The sequence below is a fragment of the Mustela putorius genome, unplaced genomic scaffold (assembly GCF_011764305.1).
Source record: "Mustela putorius furo isolate JIRA1106 unplaced genomic scaffold, ASM1176430v1.1 tig00003962_pilon_pilon_pilon, whole genome shotgun sequence".
Taxonomy (NCBI): Eukaryota; Metazoa; Chordata; class Mammalia; order Carnivora; family Mustelidae; genus Mustela; species Mustela putorius.
The window spans coordinates 11113246-11137717 of NW_025422106.1; the positions used below are offsets into that span (position 1 = coordinate 11113246).

At 51.0% G+C, this 24472-nt stretch overlaps 1 protein-coding gene across 1 annotated transcript; it reads left to right on the plus strand.

Moving 5' to 3' along the window:
- The first annotated feature begins 43 nt into the window (after positions 1 to 43).
- On the plus strand, positions 44 to 23346 carry LPO (lactoperoxidase). Its single transcript, XM_004747319.3, has 13 exons — positions 44 to 224; positions 4197 to 4274; positions 5406 to 5493; positions 9854 to 10014; positions 12170 to 12287; positions 12603 to 12732; positions 13510 to 13716; positions 15202 to 15526; positions 17559 to 17719; positions 19813 to 20065; positions 21220 to 21393; positions 22305 to 22542; positions 22710 to 23346. Exons 2-13 carry the CDS (start codon positions 4199 to 4201, stop codon positions 22915 to 22917), a joined length of 2139 nt encoding a protein of 712 aa, XP_004747376.1. The 5' UTR covers positions 44 to 224; positions 4197 to 4198; the 3' UTR covers positions 22918 to 23346.
- The last annotated feature ends 1126 nt before the right edge of the window (positions 23347 to 24472 follow it).

The following is a 24472-nucleotide window of genomic DNA, read 5'->3' on the forward strand; positions in this document are numbered from 1 at the left end:
GTGATACTGCATCGACCAATCACCGCAGTTTCCTCGTGCATCCGCCTGGAGCCGCAGGGTGTTTCCTGCTGAACCTGAGTGTCTCCTCCTAGTCACATCAGCCCCTCAAAACCTTTCCTTCTGGGCCTTTCCCAGTAAGAAGTTCTTGGTGGAAGCTATAAAACGTCAGCTCCTCCAAGCAGAACAACTCCGTGGCTGCCACCAGAGGCCAAGGCGTTTGGCAGGTAAGACTCATTAACTTTAATCTTTCCTGATTTCTACAAAGTTGATGATGAAATTTCCTAAAGCCTTCTCAGAAAGCTTGGTACTGCACTGGGACTTGTCCTCCTTGGGTAATATCTGGCACCAGATTTGGCTGCCGCCATGGTGGTTCATGCCTATTTGGTGTAAGGGAGAATGTGACTAAATCCATGGTAGAGCAAGGCAGCTTTTCTGAGTCTGAAAACAGTCACAGAATCGTAAAGTTTTAGGTCTGGAAGATACCAGAGACCTCTCATCCATCCTCTTTAGAAACTGAAGCCTAGGGACGCCTGAGTGGCTCAGTTGGTTGGACAACTGTCTTCCGCTCAGGTCATGATCCTGGAGTCCTGGGATCGAGTCCCACATCGGGCTTCCAGCTCCACGGGGAGTCTGCTTCTCTCTCTGACCTTCTCCTCACTCATGCTCTCTCTCACTGTCTCTCTCTAATAAATAAATAAATAATCTTAAAAAAAAAAAAAAAGAAGAAAGAAAGAAAGAAACTGAAGCCTAAGAGATAACACAGAGAGTTGGGGATGAAGAGTAACAGAATGGTGCTCTGTATGGTGTTCTTGAGACTAAGGTGATATCCTGTGACATTCTAGAGGGAAAATTGTGCAGTGTTTTAAGGGTTCCCTAAGTTGGGGCTCTTAACTCTTTATCTTGTTTCCAGCATCGCAGACCTGCTATTTCTAACATATCTAAACACCTAGTTATCCCTGAATGTCTAGTCCCAGGTGTCTTCAATGCTCTTGTGTACACCTGAATCTCAATCAGACATATGAGTTGCAGTCATATTAAATGGGGTTCACTTTGGGAGAATGGAGTGGTTGGATTTTACTGTGTTTTATGTAATCAAATGTCCAAAACCCTGTGGCTGAGGTGTGGGATTGTTTCTCCTAAAGAGATCTTGAGAAGAACTTTCTCCTCACTGTTTCCCTCTTGACCCTGGAGCTGCTCAAGGAGTGATTGTGTTTGTTGGTTTTCCTATTGGCTCAACCCACCACCCTCAACAGAGCTCTTGTCACTCATGGAAAAGAATCCCACTAATTCCTTCCCTTCCCATGCCTTTCTACATTCCAGTGTAATGTAGTGACTTCTCAGCAAATCCGAAAGCCTGTCTCTGGAAGGCTTTGGTACTCAGTGTGTGGTCTGCAGACCAACAACATCAGCATCACCTGGGATCCTGTTGGAAGTACAGGCTCTCAGGCCCCTTCTGTGACCTTCTGAGTTATAATATGCATTTAACAAGGTCCCCAGGTGATTAGTAGGCACATTAAGGTGTAGGCTAAGGGACCATCACCACCCTCTGCACCCTCCAGGTGCTGAACTCCTTCTCTGTCCTAGGAGTTTCATTCATTCAGCATATGTACCTACACCTATTATGTACCAACAGTATGCTTGGGTGTGGAAAAAAATAAAAGTAAATAAGACATAGCCCTTGAGGAGCTCATGGTCTGATGAAAACAGAGGTACATGATATGAATAGAGTACAGGAGGACGGGAAGGTGAATGACCTAACTTTGCCTGGAGAAGTCTGCTCACTTCACAGAGAAAGTGGCATTTGGCCTGACTGCTGAAGAATGAATAATTCATCGGTCAGCCTGCCATTAGAGAAGCAGAGGCTATGACTCTGTCTCCAGATAATGCTTCATGTCACAGGGAAGGCTCCAGGCTTCCAAAGGACTAGGAAATGAGCATGCTTCTTCACTGAGCATGATGATAAGAATGTGGACAAATATCCAAACATCACAGAAGCCTCTGGTTGGCCTCTTACACTCTGAAGCTCCAAGTCCTCCTGCCTCTGTCCTGCTTGGCTCTGGCTGTAGACAGTGTGCCTCCAGGTGTTCAAAGATCCTTGAGGATCTTCTAGCACAGCTTTTTTCCCATGCAGTGGCATGAACTTGCGTTTGCTTGGGTCTGCTTTCTGCCCTACGTCCTTCCTTCACACGTACCAGGGAAGTTGGCCAAGACATGGAAAACAATTTGACTTTGGCCTCGAGGTCCCTTCCCTGCTTCCCAGTGAGGGGAGCATAAAGGGGGTCCCAAGGAAAGGAAAAGAGAAACGAGCCCCGAGGTTGTTTTTCCCTGTTCAGATTTCTCAACTGTCATGTCTTCAGCTATGATATTTTTCTTCCTCAGTCTATCTCAGATGATGCCCTTTTTCATAGACGGACCTTCTCCTTTTTGTTTTTAATTTATTACGAGTCACTGAAAGAGTCGTGTAATGAATACTTGTGTAGCCAACAGCCCTTTTAAAAAATCAACGATATGGCTGTTGCCAGGGGCAAGGGGAAGAGGGAAAAGCAGTTGGTTTCTAGTAGGTATAGAGTTTCAGTTTTGCAAGATGACATAGTTCTAGAGATTGTTGTACAACATCGTGAATATACTAGTCACCACTGTGAAGGATGGTTGAAAATGGTTAAGATACTAAATTTTATACTATGTGTTTTTACCAGAATTAAAAAATATATATAGTACTGGTTTGTTGTTGTTGTTGTTGTTTACTCCCAAACCATCATCTTTGTGTGCCTTAAAGGACAGATTTCTGCTGGCTCAGTGGTCCCCTCGAGTCACAAAGGGAAGGACTGTGGTTCTACTTGGGGTCGTAGAAGTGTAAGACAGGATCCCAAGCCATTTGGGAACTCCTTTTGGAAAAAAATAAAAGTGCCAAGTAGACTCTTGGCCAGAAAGGTGTTTACTCATACTTTTTTTTTTTTTCTAGAGTTAGCTTACAAAAAATATACTCAACAAGATAAAAGTTGGTAGGGGAATCGTAGAAGGACAGAGGGAACTATTGGGGGAGTGTTAGACCAAAATTACCTTGTCTAGATACACAGTTCTCTTCTGGGCTGGTCTAATTCAAGGGGAGTGTATCAGTGGGTGTCCAGGAGACCAGCGGGGTGGCCCCTCAGGCAAGTTTCCCTTAGGGAAGTCACAGTTTTCCTTAGGGAGCTTCAAGCAACTATGGAGGGGGCAGCCAATCTGAGATGCTCTCCCTGGTATGTTTCTGGAGTCCAACCAGGGAATACACATGGAGGGGAGAACCCATGCCCACCTGTGAAACCGAAGAGGCCTGCCAGTAAGGTCTAAACACAGCATCATTCCATTTGCATGCCGTGGGTTCTTCCCCGGGCTGGAGCTAGAATCTACTCGAAAGATGTTTTGGTTCTATTCCACCAAACCTCATGAAACACTCTACATAAGCCCCAGAGCCCCTCATCAGCAAACAAGGCTGTGCCAATTTTAGTCTGATGACTCAGGTTCAGGGTTAAAGCTTACAATGGAGGGGTTCATCTAAGAGCTGGAATCTCTCCAGGCAGCCTGGGACAAGCTATGAGCTTGGGTAAGCCCTGAGCTTTGTCACGACTTCCATTCCTATGCTCCCATTAAATAGGCTCTTTAAGGAAAGGGGCAGCCCCTGCTGGTTTCAGAAGGGAGGAGTTGAGTGCCTGCTTCTCAGTCACACTTCCCTGATGCAATACATCCTCAAGGGAGGGAGGGGAACTCCAAAGCCCTGCTCCAGGTTTGGTAACAGCATGTCTCACACCTGTCACCACAGGTGCAGGATCTCGGGTCACAGGCTGTCAGGGCAGAGTCAGACATCCTGGGTCACTTGGTCTCGCTCCCTCACTTGGCAGACCAGGGGCCCAAAGATGTTAGGTAGCCTGCCCGATGTCACAGAGCTAGTTATAGCAAATGCAGAAGTACGCTACTCAGGATGTCCTGACCCCAAAGCCCAAGTTCTTTCCCTTCTAGTACTGCTTCTTCCCAAGTGTGCCAGTACCTGGCATGGATCTCACAGATGGTAGATGCTGAGTTAGTCTCCCCTTCTCTGCTCCAGTGTGAGGGCATCTGCTGGTCCCTGGGCCTTCTCTGCTTTACCATCCCCTTTTTGTGACTCACTCCCTCCTGTGAGAACACAGCAAGCTCACATATGATCCTGGGTCTCGTTTCAGCAATGCGGGTCCTTCTCCATCTCCCAGCCCTTCTGGCCTCCCTGACCTTGCTCCAGACTGCAGCACTGGCTGCAAATGGTAAGTGTCTCCCTACATGGGGTTCCTGGGGGCTGCTGAAACAAAGGACCACAAACTGGGTGGCATAAGGCAACAGAAGTTTAGGGACACCTGGGTGGCTCAGTTGGTTAAGTGGCTGACTCTTGATTTTGGCTCAGGTCACGATCTTGGGGTACTGGGATTGAGCCCTCCATCAGGATCCACGCTCAATGGGGAGTCTGCTTCAGGATTTTCTCTCCCTCTCTCTTTGCCCGTCCCCCCACTTCTGGAATAAATAAATCAATCTTTAAAAAAAAAAAAAGAAAAAAGAAATTTATTTTCCTATAGTCCAGGAGGTTAGAAATCCAAAAATCAAGGTGCCAGCAGAGTCCCATTCCTCTGAAGGCTCTAGAGGAGAATCCTTCCTTCTTCTTAGCTTCTGGTGGCTCCAGCAAGTTCTGTACTCCTTGGCCTAGAGCTGCAGCAGTCCAGTCTCTGTCCCTGTCTTCCCACACCTATGTGAATCCCGTGTGCCCTCTCCTCTTGCCGTAATACCACCAGTCATTGGATTTAGAGCCTACCCTAATCCTGTACCTTTATGACTTCATCCGAATTCATTACATCTGCAAAGACCTTATTTCCAAATACGGTCATATTCTGAGGTTCTGGCTGAACATGTATTTGGGGTGGGACACCATTTAACTCACCAGACTTCCCTGTTCAGAGAATGCATCCTGCCTCCCATGCACTAGAGGGCAATACAAGTGAAAACAAGAAATCCTTCCTCTACCTTGTGCCATCCCCTTCTGTACCTCAGGGCCCTGATCAGCCAAGCCCTTTGATGGACTTGCTTAAGCATCTATCTTACCAAGAACCAGAAAAATCCCCACAGCCCAGTAGCCTGAGCCAACCTGAATGGTCACCCACCTTAGTCCCATCTCTGGGTATTCTAGTGGACTCCTAAAGAGCAACTTTGACATCTTAGCAAGGCCCAGAGAATATCCGTCCCATTCTGTGCTTTTTCTCTTTCTTGTGAATGTTTCCTAATCTCGGTCTTCTGCCTGCCCAGATTTGAGGGGTGGGGGTAATGGCTGAGAAAGAGGGAGACAGAAGCAGAGGGTATCTCAAAGGAATGGTGTCAGATACTTGGCTCTTTGCCCCTCCCTCTCCAAGCACAGACCACCACGACTGCTGCCATCTCTGATGCCGTGAGTCAGGTCAAGGTCCAAGTCAACAAGGCCTTTCTGGAATCCCGGACCAGGTACGTGAGATGCACACACAGCCTACCTCCCCTTCCTGGCTTCTAACTAATGACAAGCGCCTCCGGGCCAGCCCTGACAAACCCAAGCAAAGCCTTTTACAAGCTGTGCTACCCTCACCCCACCTCCTTGGCTTGTAGTGTGTGCCAAGTGGGAGTAATAGCCCACTAGAGTCTTAAAAATCCTCAGCCCATAAACCACCTTGAAGAGGATGTCTAATCTCACCCTGTAAGGACTTTCTTCCGCGTGGCCCAGTGTTTCCTTGGGTCATGCATTCCAGAGTCTCAGCAAGCTTGTAGGTAGAATTTCTCTGTTCGTTCAACTAACATTGACTAACTTAAGTCCAGTTCCCTGGGAGCAGAATCTGACGCGTGGGCTCCTACACAGGCGGTCTTACTAAGGCATGCTCTCAGGAAAGCTGTGAATGGAGTGAGGGGACGAGCTGGGGAGCTCGAAGGAGGAAGTTAAGCAAGGACTGGCTCAGTAATCACACCAGACGGGTTCAGATGTGAGCCTTCAGCAGCTGCACCCGGGGTGGCTAGGGTCACATCACCCCAACCCCATAAGAAGACCCGAGGGTGCCTGGGGACCCCACAGAGTGAGCCACCCTCCAACCACAGGTGGAGTTGGGATCTCCGACCCCAGCTCTGCGGGCTGTGCCGGCTGGGTCCCTGCCCTCACCAAGCCCAGCCAGCTAAAGGCAGACCAACAATAACCATTGTGTTGAGCAGAAGGCAACTTTATTCCTTCCTCTTGCTGTCCCTTTGTGCTGGAATTGGGGCTTCCTTCCTTCTTGGCCTTTGAATGAACTCTTAAGCAGTCCCATTAAGTGTTCTGACTTTTATTTGACCCAGAGAGAGAGAGAGAGAGAGAGAGATATCACAAGTAAGCAGAGAGGCAGGCAGAGAGAGAGAGAGAGCCTGATGTGGGACTCGATCCCAGGACCCCAAGATCATGACCTGAGCTGAAGGCAGAGGCTTAACCCACTGAGCCACCCAGGTACCCCCTGTTCTGCTGACTTTTAGATGACAATACGTGCTGTCGTCACTTCTAGTCCCAAGAACAGTGTCCCTTCAGGAGTTCCTACGTCAACATAAGGAGATCAAATCCAGATCATCTCACCTCCCCCAGCTTGGGGCCACATTAGGCTTAGAGTGAGAAAGGGAGCACAGTCTGCAGATCCCTCTCTTTCCTGGGCTCCTCTCTCTCCCCCAGCACAGGTGTCTGACTCCTTAGGGTTACGTTGGGGAAAGGGGGAGAGACACCAGAGGTCAAGGTCTAAGTCACCTCACAGCGTAGTGCCTTGAGGAAGACAGAGGGTCTTCCCCACCTGGGGCACTTGTCAGCTCTCTGGGAGATTCTGCTGCCAGCTGCCTAACCCAGAGAAGTCTCTGGCCAGTAGCCTACAGCTCCAACCCTCAACCCAGAACCATCTGGCTCAGCTCTCACCTCCCAGCCCCCTCATGAGACAGGTCCCTTTTAAGCAGGCTCTAGAAGACAAAAGGCTTTGCTCCGTGGCCAGAGGCTGTGTAGACTTTGCCCAGGGCTGCCCTGTCTGGCTCACGCTTTCTCTCAGGTGCATAGTGACAGCCACCACCCCGTGGGGCTCTTTGAGCAGGTGCCAACCACTGGCCATGACTCTAGGACACACAGTCAGGCCCTCCTCCTGAGGTCCTTGTCACCAGAATTAAAGCACAGGGGGAAGCCCCAGATTGGCAGCAGGGAAGTACCTGGGACTTCAGCAGCCACCTCCAAAGGAACATTCTCTCCCAGCTTAGCTTCAACCCTTCTATCGCCCCAAGGTGGGGCTAGAGTAAAACCCACAACATCAGAGTTCCTCACTTCTTTGCAAGTTGTGCACAGGACGACTGGCCCGGCTTTGGGACTCATCCCCACTGGTTAGTTCTTGGACTCAGGAGCCTCAGACATAAAGGATCATACAGAAACCTCTCCTGACACGAACACAAACAATCCAAGTCATGATTTGTGAAAAGGACCAGGGAAATACACAGAGCAAAGGTTGCTGCTGGAGGTCAGGGACCAGGGAAGCCTGACAAGGATGAGAAGCAGCTAGCCATGTAGAGAGCCGGGCAGGGGAGGGACAAAGGCAAAGGTGCTAAGGCAGGAAAGAGGTTTCGGAGGCTAAGAGGGCCAGTGCTGGTGGAGGCGGTAATCTACCGGTGAGAGAGAGAGGCGGGTCCTGAGGGCCAGGGAGTCAGAAAGCAGATCAGTGGTTGCTGGGGGAGGGGGCGGTGAGGAAGGGGGAGCAGGGGAGGAACGGGAAGTGACTGCCTAAGGAGTACAGCATCTCTTTTGGGGGTGATGAAGATGTTCTGCAACATTAGGAGCACGTGTGCAGTGCTCCATGAATCCTCATGGATTCATCCATGTCCCCAGGATAAGCCGATGAAGGGCTTTGCTACGCAGAGTAACGTGGTCTATTTTTCCTTCTCAAAAGGTCCCTGCTGCGGCTGTGTGGGGCATGGACAGGAGACGGGAGAGGGATGGGAGCAGGGGCAGCGGGGCCGTCAGGAGGCTGCTGCAGCCGTCTGGGTGGGAGGGCATGGTGGCTAGGGTGAGGGTGCGGGCCTGGAGATGGGTAGAATTCTCCCCACACCCTGACTGCTCCCGCAGAGCCCAGGCCCTAGCCAAGTAGGGGGTAAGTGCCCCGGGGTTCAGCCTTCAGGCAGGAGAGCCACACCACAACTCAGGGCAGAGGAAGCGTGAAGGAGCACAGACAACCTTGCGTGAGACCTTCCAGGCAGAGCCCTACAAGGCTCAGCAGCCCACCTTGTTTCTGGGGTGGGGGGGTCCCTTTGGGTCCTGGCTCATGAGGATGGTAGCACTGATGCTAACATGCATGAGGGTTTGTTTATTCTATGCCAGCTTTACGCTCCCTCCTCCCCACAACCCTATGCAGTACTAACTCCACCGATGTCAAGTAGCTTGTTGTTGAGGGCAAAATGATCAAATAGCACGGTTGGACCTAAGGTTACTGTCATTATCCTCATTTAGGGATAAGGAAGCTGGGTACAGAGAGGCTGAGTAACTTGCCCGGAGGCATACAGCTAGAAAGTGGCAGGCATCAAAACAGAGTCAAAACAGCCAAACATTCAAATCTTGTTTCCTAAGCTCAAACTCTAGGCCAGGGCTGGTCGCTAGAACTTTCTAGGATAATGCAATGTTCTATATCTGGGACATCCAGTACAGGAGCCACTAATCACACATGGCTACTGAGCACTTAAAATGTGGCTAGTGCCAGGGAGGAGCTGAATTCAACTTGATTTTGATGAAGTTCCATTTAAATAGCCACACATGGCTGGCAGTTACCATGTTGGACAGGGCAGCACTCTGGGCTACTGGGCCATGCTGTCCCTGCGACAGCAGCCACAAGACAGCCTCGTTTCTTTTCCTGGGTCCTATTTTATTGAGGTTGGGGGAAGTTGGTCAGGGGTAGGCCTGCTGATGAGAACCCAGTTATCACAGCTGTCCTTGTGCCTCTCCCGCTAGCCCAGAAAGTCCCTCAGCGGAGACACCATGCCCCTCACTCTTGAAATAGCTAAGAACCTGATGAGTGGCAGCCCAGATATTGGAGCTAGTGAGCCCCCCAAAGCAGAGCTATCTTTTGGAGAATGTGAGCCACTTCCAAGATTTCAGTCTCAGAGCCACGGACATCCTCTCATAGACCCCTTCCTCTCCCCCCTGAGGAGACTGAGGCACAGGGAAGGGGTGGTGGATTCTCACAGAGGGACTTTTCTGACGCCACCCTGCGCTCAGTCATCTCTGTGTTGTCATGAATTTCTTAGGAGCAGGGATTGGGGCTTCTCGTTTTACACACGGGAAATTAAGAATAAAAGACTGAACATCTTGCCCCAAAAATGGTCCATAAAAGGCGGGGTGCTACAGCCCACATCTAAACAAACTCCACTCGGACTCTAGGGTCACATGGAACTGGGGGTGTTTCTACGGGAAGAACTACAGGCCCACAGGTTTGCTCGTTCTAGAATTCTTGGTCTGCACAGCCACATGGCAGGAGTTCCTCAGTCTGAACCCGTACATCGTGGGTCTGGGTGTTTTTAAGTTTCCCCCAGTTGATTCTGACCCGGCCAGCACAGCTACAACCCTCTGATTCTCATTCAGCGCTCAGCTCCAGCTCTCTGCCCTTTCTCAGAACCAGACACACTGTAGCTTCCTCCTCCCAGAAGAGATTTTCCAGAGGCATCCAAAGGAAAATGAGAAAAGAACTCAGGGAACGCTTGTCTCCTGTGTGCTGCCCACATCCCCACACGTCCCCTCACGCCCCTTCTACAGGGTCTGACTCGAGGGGTCCGGTCATGACTCTCCCATTGCTCTCTGCTGTAGGCTGAAGACGGACATGAGCTCCGAGGCACCCACCACTCGACAGCTCTCCGAGTACCTCAAGCATGCCAAAGGCCGGGCACGCACAGCCATCCGCATTGGGCAGGTGTGGGAAGAGTCCTTAAAGAGACTGAGGCAGAAAGCGGCCTTGACCAATGCCACAGGTACAGAAAACCCACTAACCCTCTGATGGCAGCAAGGGGCCATCCCTCTGTAAGAGAGAACAGAAGCCTCCAAAACCTGCATCCTCTCTTAGGAGCACCTCCAAGGAGGGGTCCTCCCGGCTCTCCCTTCTCAGAGTCATGGACCTGCAGGGCGAGGAGGGACAGAGAAGAAGCTATGTCAATGTGGGGTGTGTTTTGCAGAGAAAGGAGCCCAGGCCCAGCACGATCACGTTGCCAACTCCAAATGAGGGGACATTCATGCTCTTTGTATAATGCCATCTGTAAGCCTCCGTCCAGAGGAAGTTCTAAAGTCAATAAACATGGGCTCCCTGTCCCAAACCACAGTGCCACCACTACGGCCTGTAAAGGAGACATTTAAACCACCTGATCAGGGGGATTTACTGGGATTAGGTCACAGGAGATGAGATTTCCCTCTTGTTTGGGGTAAGGACCTGAAACAATGAGGTAGTGGATTGAGCGTGACCTCCTCCAACCCCTCAGCCCGCCTCCCCCCACCCCGCCCCACCAAATGTCACCGTTCCTGGAGGGTCATGGAGGAAGGGGTTTGGTCCCAACCGGAGGAAGAGGCTGTAGGTTCTCCCTGAGAAAATATCAAGTGTGGGAAGATAACTGGCCCAGGACTTGGGCAAATTCCAAAGTTCCAAAAGAAGGAAACTGGGACAAGGTGGGGAGAAGTAGCAATCACTTTGAAACTATGAGACTCCAAAGGAGGGGCAGGTTGAACCCCAGCCCCCGCCACCCTTCACAGATGGTCCCCTGACGAAGCCCCCACAGAACCAGGTTCCCCTGCCTCCCTTCCACCCAAGCACCCAGGTGCCTCTCAGGCTGCATTAGGTTAGCAGTTCCCTCCTCTCTGCGCCTTCGATGCCTGAAGCCCCCACACCATGGTACTCCTTCCAAGACCACCGTGCTTCTCACTTGAAAATTCCCTGTCCCTTCCCAACATCTTCCTCATCTAGATTCCTGCTTGCTTGGTACTTCAGATGTCAGTGAAGCTCTAGAAGAAAAGCAATCTGTTTTTGTTTTTGTTTTTTAGGTATTGTAGTCATTTATTTATTTATTTATGAACATATCATGTATTATTAGCCCCAGGAGTACAGGTCTGTGAATCACCAGGTGTACACAATTCACAGCACTCACCATAGCACATACCCTCCCCAATGTCCATAACCCAACCCCCTTCTCCCTACCCCCCTACCCCCAGCAACGCTCAGTTTGTTTTGTGTGATTCAGAGTCTTATGGTTTGTCTCCCTCCTGATCCCATCTTGTTTCATTTATTCCTTTCCTACCCCCCAAGCCCCCCACATTGCCTCTCAACTTCCTCAAATCAGGGAGATCATATGATAATTGTCTTTCTGTGATTGACTTATTTTGCTCAGCATGATACTCTGCAATTCCATCCACTGTCTTCGCAAATGGCAAGTTTTCATTTCTTTTGATGGCTGCATAATATTCCATTGTGTATATATACCACATCTTCTTTATCCAGTCATCTGTTGATGGACATCTAGGTTCTTTCCATAGTTTGGCTGTTGTGGACATTGCTGCTATAAACATTCCAGTGCATGTGCCCTTTCGGATCACCGCATTTGGTATCTTTAGGGTAAATACCCAGTAGTGCGATTGCTAGGTCATAGGGTAGCTCTATTTTCAACTTTTTGAGGAACACCCATGCTGTTTTCCAGAGTGGCTACACCAGCTTGCATTCCCACCAACAGTGCAGGAGGGTTCCCCTTTAGAAGAAAAGCAGTCTTACCAAACTAATTCAGACTAATGGTGCTCTACCTCTCAAGGGCATTTTCATTCTAAAAGAAAGGTCTGTTTTTTTCAAATGACCTGATAAAAACAAAGAAACATTCACAATTCTGGGAACTTTCACAATTAACTGTTTGGCCTCGGGGGAAAGTCTCTTCAGCACAGTGATCTCAGCTTCTTATCTGCATAATGGGAATTAAAATTCTACTTTAGCGAGTTGTCAGGATTGAATCAGAAACCACCCAAGAATTACCTCCCTAGAACATAGACCTGTATTCCAAGAAATGTAAGTTGACCTCTGGTTTCAGTGTCCTGCCTTCCCCGAGTGCCCCAGAATGGAGAAAGAACTCAGCAGCTTTGGCGCCCCTTCTGTTTCAGACCCCAGTCTGGACTTGACTGCACTGTCTTGGGAGGTGGGCTGTGACGCCCCTGTTCCGGTGGTGCGATGTGACGAGGACAGTCCTTACCGAACCATTACAGGAGACTGTAATAACAGGTGAGCGGGCACAGGCCGGGGTGGGGGGGCGGCCCCTCCCAAAGGCCATGCCCAGAGGACCCGCTCCAGCCCCGCCCGCCTGCCCTGCCCAACCCAGCCGGGGCCCGGGGTGGCTGGGGCGTTCCCGGCAGAGCCCCCTTTACCTTACCCTCCTGGGCTTGCGGCCCACCGGAAGGTTCTGTTGGAACCCTCCCGACCTTCCCAGACCCCACATGTAAGAGGCGTCTCCTCCGCGCCCCCTTTCCCGCGGGCGGAGGCTCCCGCGGCTCCCACACAGGTCCCCACGGGCTGAGCGCGGGTCTTGCTCGGTTTCAGGAGGAACCCCGCGCTGGGCGCCGCCAACAGGGCGCTGGCGCGCTGGCTGCCGGCCGAGTACGAGGACGGGCTCTCCCTGCCCTTCGGGTGGACGCCGGGCAGGACCCGGAACGGCTTCCCCGTCCCGCTGGTGAGGGCGGGCCCGGGGTGGGCGCGAGCCCCGAGCGGGAGGGGGCGGGAGGGCAGTCAGAGGGGTGGGGATGCGCCCCCAAACACACGCGGGATGCCAGAAAAAAGAGGTGGGAGGGTAGAGGGTGCGAGGCGAGGCCGCGGCGGCGGAGATGGAGGTTTGGTCGGGCTCCCGGCGGTGTTCCCCCAAAGTGCCACGAGAGGGCAGCAGAGCCCGGGGCCCCGCCACGCGGTGGTCGCGGCCCGGAGGCCCCACAGGCCAGATGCCCTGGGGTGGCCCAGGCAGATGGCCTCCCTGCCCCATCCTGCCTGCGCTTACCCCGCCCCCGCCCCTGGGGTGCATCAGCTGTTGTTTGCCTGGAAGTCCTATCTGTTGGCCTCATCTGAGTTGGCAGCCCCTCCCCAGAGCCCCTCTCCTATTGCCAGACACCTGGCACCTCAGTGACACTGACGGCAGGAGACTTTGTTTTCTCCTTCCGTCGTGGAAAGGGCATTGGCCTTGCAAGCCATCAAGTCACACAGACCCGTGCACAGTCCTGTCCCCACCCCTTGGTAGCTGCAGGACTGCTGGGGATTGGCCTGGCCTTTCCAGGACTGGGTGCCGTCCCCTATAGGACAAGTGTAATGCCACCCACTTTACAAACTTGCCATGGGGATGGAAGGTACACAGGACACAGGTACACACTGTTGCGCCCGAGGTTTACAGTAAACCGCAGCTGAGTTGGACCCCTCAAAGCTCTTCCTCCTCCAATCCTTCCTGCCCTTTCTCCGTCCGCAGGCCCGAGACGTATCCAACCAGATTGTAGACTACCTGAACGAGGAGGGTGTTCTGGACCAAAACAGATCCTTGCTCTTCATGCAGTGGGGTCAAATTGTGGACCATGACCTGGACTTTGCCCCCGACACCGAGCTGGGGAGCAGCGAGTACTCCAAAGCCCAGTGTGACAAGTACTGTATCCAGGGAGACAACTGCTTCCCCATCATGGTAGGCCCCTATGGCTGTCAGTGACAAGCCTCTCACCTCCCTGACCACAGGGAAGACGTTCCCAGCTGGTCAGCCAGGGGCTCAGGATAGATCCCAAATGCTGATCTGACGGCTTCCCAAACCTCACACATCCGTTCATTCACCTTGCATTTATCCCATGAATAGACATTATTACCGACTCCATGCCAGGCAGTGAGCTAAGCGCTGGGGAATCAAACACTGCTCCTTTCCTCAAAGACTGAGACCTGTGTGGGAAATGGGCAAGTAATCGCTAATGGCAGAATTGGGGGGAGCTCTGGGTAGGGTCATCTCTGTGCCTGCCCTGGAAGCAGTGGCATCACTTAGGGACTTACTAGGGATATTAAAGCTCAAGCTTCCTCCCATTACTAGGGATATTAAAGCTCAAGCTTCCTCCCAGACGGAGAGAAACAAAGTCTACATTATACCAGGATCCCCGGGAGATGCTTTTTTTTTTTTTTAAGATTTTATTTATTTATTTGACAGAGAGAGAGAGGTCACAAGTAGGCAGAGAGGCAGGCAGAGAGAGAGAGGGAAGCAGGCTCCCCGCTGAGCAGAGAGCCAGACTCGGGGCTCCATCCCAGGATACTGGGATCATGACCTGAGCCAAAGGCAGAGGCTTAACCCACTGAGCCACCCAGGTGCCCCCGGGAGATGCTTTTGATACACAGTTCATTTGGTAGAACACTGCTGTAAGTCACCGTGGGGTCTGGGAGGGCTGCTCCCAGAAAAAGATGCAATTGGATGGGTGAATCCGAGCCAGGGCCGGGATTCGTGGGGCTTTCCAGCAGGAAGAGAGAGGAACTTGCCATGGTGCCCCATTTTCTTCTTATTTGTGATTTTACAGTTGAAGAGTGATTTATTCACTCAAACAAATCAAGGTTATGTGCTGTGATATAAAGAACATGAGCTGCGGACTGAGGTCAATCTAGATCTGAATCCCATATATCCCTTCCGGTTTCTAAGTTCCTAGGCAAATTACTTAACATTTCTGAGCCTCCATTTTCTCACCTGTAAGATGGGACTGAATGATCTACCTTACCTTTTTTGAGGACCGAAGTGAGAAAAGGTATGCATTATGCATAGCACATGTTAGATCCAAAATAAATAAATGGTAGCTGTTGTTGGTAATAATTAGTAAGAGAGCCTTTCCTGGGTCATGTCTTGCTTCCCTGTCCAGGGATCTCAGGACTCCCTCCCCACCAAAAATGTGGAAGCTTTGCTATGAAAGATTGAATGATCCCCCTCAGCCTATTTTACATGGTGGCAATGTAAAGAATTTCAGGGCATCGTGGCCCAGGAGGTACAATGTCAGCAGGAGGTTTCTGAAGCCAGTGTCTGGTCTCAGGGTTCCAGGAGGGCTCCGTCAGCATCTTTGCCAGCCGCATCCAGACCTGCCCTGGGGAGAGGTTGTCAGTTCCCAGCTGTGCCAGCTCTGCCCAGTCACCTACCCCAATCTCTCCACAGTTCCCTCCCAATGACCCCAAGCTGAAGACTCAAGGAAAATGCATGCCTTTCTTCCGAGCTGGGTTCGTCTGCCCCACTCCACCTTACCAGTCCCTGGCTCGAGATCAGATCAACGCTCTGACCTCCTTCCTGGACGCCAGCTTGGTATACGGCCCCGAACCCAGCCTGGCCAGCCGCCTTCGCAACCTCAGCAGCCCACTGGGCCTCATGGCTGTGAACCAGGAGTTCTGTGACCACGGGCTGGCTTACCTGCCCTTCGACATCAAGAAGCCAAGCCCCTGTGAGTTCATCAACGCCACCGCCCGAGTGCCCTGCTTCCTGGCAGGTGAGTCTAGGCTGGGAACAGAGGGACCCAAGGACTGGGAGCAGAGAGACACCAAAAAAGCTTCAGGAGGCTACTAGGCACTTCCAAAGAGGCTTTGCCACTGCCTCTTCTCCTGTGCCTTCTGGAAAAAAAAAACGCACACCAAGTCGCCACCGCCTCTGGCTCCGGTTCAGGCGTGACAGAAGGGCCCAGACGAAAACAAATCTAAGAACGTGTATTCACTATGAAAAAAAAAAAAAATCAGTTCAGAGAAGCACAAATAATAAAATCCACAAAACCCCGCCACCCACCAATAATGATTGTTAACATTTTTAGTGCCCATCTTTCCAGAGTTTTTTGAAAAAATCATAGGTAGAGTTCTACACTGTTTTTATATAATTGGGGTTATACGATCAGTTGTGTTCTATAACCTGATATCTTCATGTAATATATCACATCATTAATCATTCTTCTACAACTTGATTTTTACTGGCTGCCTGGTATTCCATGACATATAATTTATTTTATCAACCCTACTTGGAAGCATTTAAATAATTCTAGATTTTCTGTGATTTATTGCTGTTTTTTAGGTCATGAACATCCTTGTTGATGAATCTTTGTACTCATTTTTTAATTTTTACTTTTTTGAAGATTTTATTTATTTATTAGAGAGAGACAGAGCACAAGTGGAGGAAAGGGACGAAGGGAGAAGCAGACTCCCTGCTGAGCAGGAAGCCCCATGCGGGGCTCGATCTCAGGACCCTGGGATCATGATCTGAGCTGAAGGCAGACATTTAACTGACTGAGCTACCCAGGTGCCCCTCGTTTTTAATAATTTTATTAAGATAACTTGCTAGAGGAGGAGATTCTAGATTAAGAGGAATGCCTATTTTTAAAAAATATATTTTATTTATTTGACAGAGAGACACAGTGAGAGAGGGAGCACAAGCAGGGGAAGTGGGAGAGGGAGAAGCAGGCTTCCTGTTGAGCAGAGAGCCTGATGCGGGGCTCAATCTCAGGACCCTGGGATCAGGACCTGAGCCGAAGGCAGACACTTAACGACTGAGCCACCCAGGCACCCTAGGGATGCCTATTTTTAAGGTTTTTTATAAACTCAACACAAAGTCCCCACTCTATACAACCTGCGCACAACCAAAGCCCCCCAATTCTGTTCATTCTGGGGGCTCATGTCCTCCTCATATGCCCTCAGGCCCTCTGCCTTGGGCTTCTGGAGACCTTTCCTCTTCCAAAAATCCACTCTGCAGGGCAAACCTCCTGCCCACCCAGACAGACATGGCAGAAAGCCAGTCCATAGGCCCAGATCTCTTGGGTAGACCTCTTGGATTCCATGTTCACACATATCTCACATCAATCCAGATACAAAACCAAACCCTTTGCTGTTTTCCATAAAAATACCCGTGCATACCAAGCGTTTGTGAGTTTAGTAGACTTTTCCTGAAGATTAGAGGACACAAAATGTCCCCTTGTGAAACACCTGCTCTTCTGCCAGTTAACTAAGTCCCCACCCCCATTCCTCCCTTCTTTCCTTTCTCCCAAAGACCCCCATCTCTAGATTCTTCTCCCGTTATTGCACGGAGAAATTCGACCCTACCCATGCTCCTGGCCTCAAACTGGCATTCCTAAAACTTCCGAAGTTGCTCCACCAAAGAGCCTCCGTTAATTTGTACTGCCCCGTTTTAGTGAGCAGTTGGGATTGTAATCAGCAAAATTTTCCTTTTTAGTGTCATCTGTAGTTTTTAGCACACTCTTGTGCAGTCAGCGTTATTATCCCCATTCTCCCACAGACTGAGCCTTGGAAGTGCCTAGTAACTTGTCCAAAGTGACTCAGCTAAAAATTGTGAGTGTGAAGCTAAGATTCAAACCTGTGACTCCCCGTCCTGATCCCTTTTCCACTTGACTTCCCTTAGGTTAACTATAAGGAGGGGCTTAGGAGAAGGGCCCTTGGGGGCACTATCATCTATTTCTTTGAGCAGATTACTGGGTTCTGGGACTGCTCTGGGGAAACGAACCTTCCTGCCTTCTGGGCTTTCAGGAGATTCCCGAGCCTCCGAGCAGATCTTGCTGGCCACTTCCCACACCCTCTTTCTCCGAGAGCACAACCGGCTGGCCACTGAGCTAAAGAGACTCAACCCTCACTGGGATGGAGAGAAGGTCTACCAGGAAGCCCGGAAGATACTGGGAGCCTTCGTGCAGGTACAGAAGCCCAGGAGCCCTGCCTCCCATGCCCACCTGGCTTCCACCCCTGGCTCTGCTCTGTTTCCCCTACCTCTGCTTCCCCTTCTCCTTCTCTGTTTCTTCTTTCCTTCTGTCTCATGCTTCTCACCCTCCCTTTCATTTCTTTAGCATCTTTGCCCCAAAACAAATATCTGGATTCAGAGTGTCCGAGAGTCATTTGTATGTTGGTCACTCCAGTGTCATTCCTGGGACCAAAGTCTCTGTCATGCCCAGGACCGTTGAACAGCAGCTAGGCGAGCTGTTTCAGCTGGATGCTCTTCTTGTAAATTCTCCACATCCAAGCCACAGGTCACAGGCATCGTCCAGTGCTAGGAGATAGGCTGATTGACTAGCTAGAATTAACTGGGCACATATTTAAGCATTTTTTAAAAAATAAGTACAGATTCTTAGGAAGTTGTAAACAAGCAGCACATGCACGCAGCCTCCCCCAGTGCTAATGTTTTGCATGACTGTGGTACAACATCAAAAGCAGGACATTGGGGCACCTGGGTGGCTCAGTGGGTTAAGCCTCTGCCTTCGGCTGGGGTCATGATTTCGGGGTCCTGGGATCGAGCCCCGCATCAGGCTCTCTGCTCAGCGAGGAGTCTGCTCACCCCTCTCTCTCCACCTGCCTCTCTGCCTACTTGGGATCTCTCTGTCAAATTAAAACAAACAAACAAACCAGGACATTAACATTGACAAAAACCAAAGGTCTTATTCAGATTTCACCCGTTAGAAATGCAGTCCTGTGTGTATGTGTGTGTGTGTGTGTCTGTGCAACTTTATCACATGGGTGGTCTCAGGGAATCACCCCCACAATAAAGAAACTTTACTCTGCCATCACCACAAGTCTCCTGCCTGCTACCCTCTGAGAGCTGCACCCATCCACCTCCTTCCAGGTCCCTAACCGCAGGTGATCACCAGTCTGCCCTCTGTCTGTACAGTTACGTTGTTTCGAGAACAGTCTGTATCCTTTTGAGATCAGCTCTTTCCATTCAGCGTAATGCCCCTGAGGTCTGCTGGGATTGTTGCAGGTGTAAAGTCCCTCCCTTTCTGCTGCTGAGCAGTGTTCAATGGTTGACTTAACCATCTACCCACTGAAGGACATTAGAATGGTTTCCAGTTTGGGGCTATTCTGAATGATGCCACTGTGAACTGTCCAGGACTGTGGGATCCAAAACTCCAAAATTTCTGAGAGTGAGAATCTGACTAACCAGCTTGGTCTGATGCCACAGCTACCTTGCAGAGTCTGAGAAGCAGCTGCCTGCTCCAAGGATGAAATCCCTACAGCCTTTGCTGCTGAACAAATTGGAAGCAACCTAAAAGTAAAACAATAAGAAAAGGATCCGTGAATGCAAGAGAATTTTATGCAGGTTGAAATACATAGTAATGGTGACCTAGGTAGAAATATGAGAAGCTTAAAATGAAAAAGCAGAAAGTAAAAGTATGTCTTCTCTAGGAGCACAAGTGTGTAAAAATATGCATCGTATGGACAAAGATTAGAAAAAAGAAAAAATAGAATTATTGCATTATGTGGTGTCATGATTTTCTCTTTTTTTCCTGTTTGTGTTAACTCATTGCTTTGAGTATAACAAGCCCCCCAACTTGCTTCTCCATGGTGCACCATTTGTCTCAGAATTGGAGATGAGGTGAACTCACACTGTGAACCATTCCTGTGGTTCATCGTTCCTTTTGCTCTGGGCTCTATGGGGAAAAGTTGGATGATGTGGCATCGTTATGTTCAAGTGACACACGAGGACTGTCACTTTAGCTTCAAGGCCGTAGACCTGGAGCAGAGGTGACCAAGAGAGTACATGTCTAGTGCCAATTCAAAGGACTGATCAGTAGGGCCCGTGTTTCGAGGCCGACGATGAGCAGCCAGCAGAAAGAATGTCATGATCAGTTAGCAACTGTCTACCACGGTCACAGGAAGGGAAATGGGCACGTTTGCTTTCCATTTGCCCTCCTAGATTTTTGGCCACTTGTCCCCTTGATGCAGCTTCCTCCAGCCTCACTCTGCAGAGGTCTCTGCATTCTCCCACCCTCGGCTCATGATGTTTCTCCCCCTGCAGATTATCACCTTTAGGGACTACCTACCCATTGTGCTCGGTGAGGAGATGCAGAAGTGGATCCCCCCATACCAAGGCTATAACAAATCTGCCGACCCCCGAATTTCCAACGTCTTCACCTTTGCCTTCCGCTTTGGCCACTTGGAGGTCCCCTCGACTGTGTCCCGCCTGGATGAGAACTATCAGCCGTGGGGTCCAGAGGCAGAGCTTCCCCTTCACACCCTCTTCTTCAACACCTGGAGGATAGTCAAAGACGGTACGTCTGGGGCGCCTGGGTGGGTCAGTGGGTTAAAGCCTCTGCCTTCGGCTTGGGTCATGATCTCAGGGTCCTGGGATCAAGCCCCGAGTCGAAGCCTCTGCCTTCAACTCAGGTCATGATCTCAGGGTCCTGGAATCAAGCCCCGAGTCGGGCTCTCTGCTCAGCAGGGAGCCTGCTTCCCCCTCTCTCTCTGCCTGCCTCTCTGCCTACTTGTGATCTCTCTCTCTCTCTCTCTCAATCTGTTAAATAAATAAATAAAGTCCTAAAAAAAAAAAAAAAAAAAAAAAGACAGTATGTCCTTTCAGGGAGGCACTGTGACCTGGCTGTCCTGCACAGCGCCCTGCTTCTAGAGAACCCTGGCTTAGAAGTCAGATTCCAGGAACTTCCTTCCTATGTGACCTTGGGCAAGTGAATTCACCTCATTCAGCTTCAGTTTCCTCATCTGTAAAACAGGGACCACAATGGTACCCACAGCAGTAGGATATACAAAAAATCATGTGGCACAGGTGTGGAGAGCACTACAATGGTTTCTGAGACCCAGGAGGTGGTCAATAAATGAGTTATACTTCTTTCTCTCCTCCTCTGGCCTCCAAGGTGTCTGACCTTTCCCTGCCACAGGCTTCCCTACAGAAAGAATTCATGGGTCTGGTAAATAAATTACTCTTTTCTGCTGTCCTCTAGGACTCTCCACCTCCATCAGGTGCCAAAGATTGGGCCAGTTCCTCTTTAGGCTGGGCGGGGCTGCACTGAACCTGGCTTTGCTTAAGTCCTGACAACTCAGGGCCTTTCTCTGTAGCCTCCTGCTACCTCTCCCCATGCTTCAGAGTTCCCCGGGGGAACACATGGAAGGAAAACGCGCCGACTCTCTGAGCCCAAGCTCAGAAAACTCCTGAAGCTTATATTCCTGCCATCATCCCAGGAAGGTCCGTTCCCCAGCCCCTCCTCACCCCCAGCAGGCAGTCTAGACGCCCTCGGCGCAGCACACCCTGAAGGCTGCGCCTCGCTCTTCTCTCCCGGCTGCCAGCCTGAGATGTTCAGTTGGCCTCACTTTTTACCTGATAGGAAACGTCTGGTGGAGGGAGGGGCTAGCAGTGGAAGACAGCCTCACCCTACCCCCCGCCCCCAGGATGGCCTCAATTCCTCCCTTGCAGGTGGAATTGACCCTCTGGTCAGGGGCCTGCTGGCCAAGAAGTCCAAGCTCCTGGATCAGAACAAAATGATGACAAGAGAGCTGCGCAACAAGCTTTTCCAGCCCACCCACAAGATCCACGGCTTTGACCTGGCCGCCATCAACATACAGCGAGGCCGAGACCATGGGATGCCTGGTGAGTGGGCCTGGGGTCCCGCCTGGCCCAGGGAACTTCTCGTTACTTTCTGAGGGTCTTAGGGACTCTCTTCTATAACCCAGGGGATCTGGCCAATTCTAAAACTTTAGCAGAGATGCCAGTTTTTATTTTTTTATTTTATTTTATTTTTAAAAAGATTTTATTTCTACATCTGACAGATCACAAGTAGGCAGAGAGGCAGGCAAAGAGAGAGAGAGAGAAGCAGGCTTCCTGCTGAGCAGGGAGCCTGATGCAGGGCTCAATCCCAGGACCCTGAGACCATGACCTGAGCCGAAGGCAGAGGCTTAACCCACTGAGTCACCCAGGCACCCCCCAGATGCCAGTTTTTAAAAAAATTTATTTTGTTCATCTGTGAAATGGAGCCTTCCATTCTCCCTACTGCAGAGATAAGAGAACATACCTAGTACCAGTCCAGAGCTCCTCAGATGAACAAGAGGCCAACAACTGACTTGTCAAGCTGGTTTAAAAAATCCCAGAAAAACATTAAGAAAGGAGAATAGAGACAAACCAATGACTTTTGGACCTTTCTTTTGTGCCCACAAAAGGCAATTTAATGTAGTAATTAAGAGCCGACAGCCCGGGTTTCAAATCCCAGCTGTGCCATTTCTAGGGACATGTTGGGCAAGTTACTTAGCATCTCTCTTCTTCAGCTGACATATTTGTACAGAGCTTGGCATAGTGCCTGGGCCCACAGCGAGCCCCGTGTAACCTGCTACCCTTCTCAAGCCTCAAGGACCACAAGTGTAAAACAATGGAGCCCTGCCCACCCTGCCCCCGAGGCTATGAGGCCAGGCTTTCTGGGGCCGGTGGAACTGGAGCAGGTATGTCCCCAAGGAGAGTTATGGGGGAGAAGCCCCTGGGATGAGACAGCCTCGGCCCCTCTGCCCTAGGGTACAACTCCTGGAGAGGCTTCTGTGACCTCCCCCGGCCCCAGACCCTGAAGGAGCTGAACGCTGTGCTGAAGAACCGGAGGCTGGCTAAGAAGTTACTGGATCTCTACGGAACCCCTGACAACATTGACATCTGGGTTGGGGGCGTTGCTGAGCCCCTGGTAGAGAGGGGCCGAGTGGGGTCTCTCCTGGCCTGCCTCCTGGGGAAGCAGTTCCAGCAAATCCGTGACGGAGACAGGCAAGTGAGATCTTGTGAGGAAGACAGGGGAGAGCAGACCCTTTTCTGTGGGGGGGCCCAGACCTCCACGTGTTCCCAGCCACCTCCTTCCTTCCCCTTCACCATAGTGGGCGCGGGAGGGGCCGCCAGCGGGGCTGTGTGGACAGACCCTGCTTCTGTCTCTGCAGATTCTGGTGGGAGAACCCTGGGGTCTTCACTGAGAAGCAACGGGACTCTCTCCAGAAAATGTCCTTCTCACGTCTGGTCTGTGACAACACCCACATCACCAAGGTCCCACGCGACCCATTCCAGGCCAACAGCTACCCCCAGGGCTTTGTGGATTGCTCGGCCATTGACAAGCTGGACCTGTCACCCTGGGCCTCAGTGGAGAATTAGGGACCCAGGCTTCCTGGCCTCCGTGGCACTGTGCAGTAGCGCCGCTCCCTTTGGTCCTTGATCCCATTTCAAGCAAGTTTGGTGACCCCGTTCCTTAGAGCTCCACACCCCATCCCGGCCCTTCTTTCCAGCCAGGTTTCTCTCTACTCACCAGATGCACACTGCGCTCAAGCCCAAGACCAGCACCTCAGCCTTCCCAGCATTTCCACCTGAATTCTACTGCTCCCACGTCATCCCCTCGGTCCACAGGATGTCTCCTATCCTCTCCCTGCAACATGTCTCATCTGAGGCTGCGGCCGTTGGGCTCTTACAACTAGATTGTAAGCTCCTTGAGCCAGAGACCAGTCTGCTTCCGTGTGTCCCCTGTGGCACCCAGCATGACGCTCAGCACACAGCACAGGCTCAATAAACATCTGATGGGTGACTGAAGGTAGTGGCAGTGACGCTATTCCCTTCCGGAAGGCCGACCTTGGAACCACGGCCACATAAGTAACTGGAGGTTTACAGCGCAGACATGTCTTACCACTAAGATGCTGTGTGCATGGGTCTAGGGGGTGAGAAGTTATGGTGTGGGGAGATTTCAGTTCTCAGAGAAAAGAAGGAAGCAAGGGGCTCCTGGGGAAAGAAACAATGACCACAGATAGAGCCAAGGGAGAGGGTTTGGGGTGCTGTCCAGGGATCAAACAGGGAGGACTTCCAAGCCTGGATTCTTCTACAGCTAAAGTTGATTTTCCTTCCAGAAACCCTTCTGGGAACTACCCTCTTCTTTGAGGGCAGTCTTTGGAGCCTATAAGACCCTTGAAGGGGCATCTCCAGAATATTCCTTGCACTGCTACCCAATATATACTCATGTCTTCTTTTAAAATGACCCTCCTTGGGGTGCCTGGGTGGCTCAGTGGCTTGAGCCCCTGCCTTTGGCTCGGGTCATGATCTCAGGGTCCTGGGATCGAGCCCCGTGTCGGGCTCTCTGCTCAGGGGGGAGCCTGCTTCCCCCTCTCTCTCTGCCTGCCTCTGCCTAGTTGTGATCTCTCTCTGTCAAATAAATAAATAAAATCTTTAAAAAAAATTTTTTTTAATAAATAAATAAAATGACCCTCCAGGTACGGTCAGCCTAGCTGGCACCTCCAGGTCCCCTGAGCGGTGGAGTAGGGGTGGGAGGCTCTTAGCCATCCTCTGGGAAGAGTCCAGGAGGCCAAAGACCTGGGCTGTTGTCCTAGCTCTCGCACCTATGTCTTTGAGCTTCAGAGAAGCCCCATCACCTCTCTGGCATCAGTGAAATGTGGAGTATTTGTCCTGTTATGGGAGGTCTTAATGTGGCCTGTGGCTCCTATGGGTACACAAGCCTCAGTATCCTGCACCTTCAGGCTTCCAGTTGGGACGGGGCGCAGGGGAGCCCATCAGTCTCAGATAGAGGGGGTCAAGCTCCAGGCAAGATTATCTGGGAAATACCTCCTTCCCTTCCGTCAGCTCTGGCCCTGTCCTCCTGGGCCCAGCCAGCCATCTGCTGTCCCTGCTCTCGGAAACTGGCTGCATGAAGCCAGGACTGAGGAGTCTG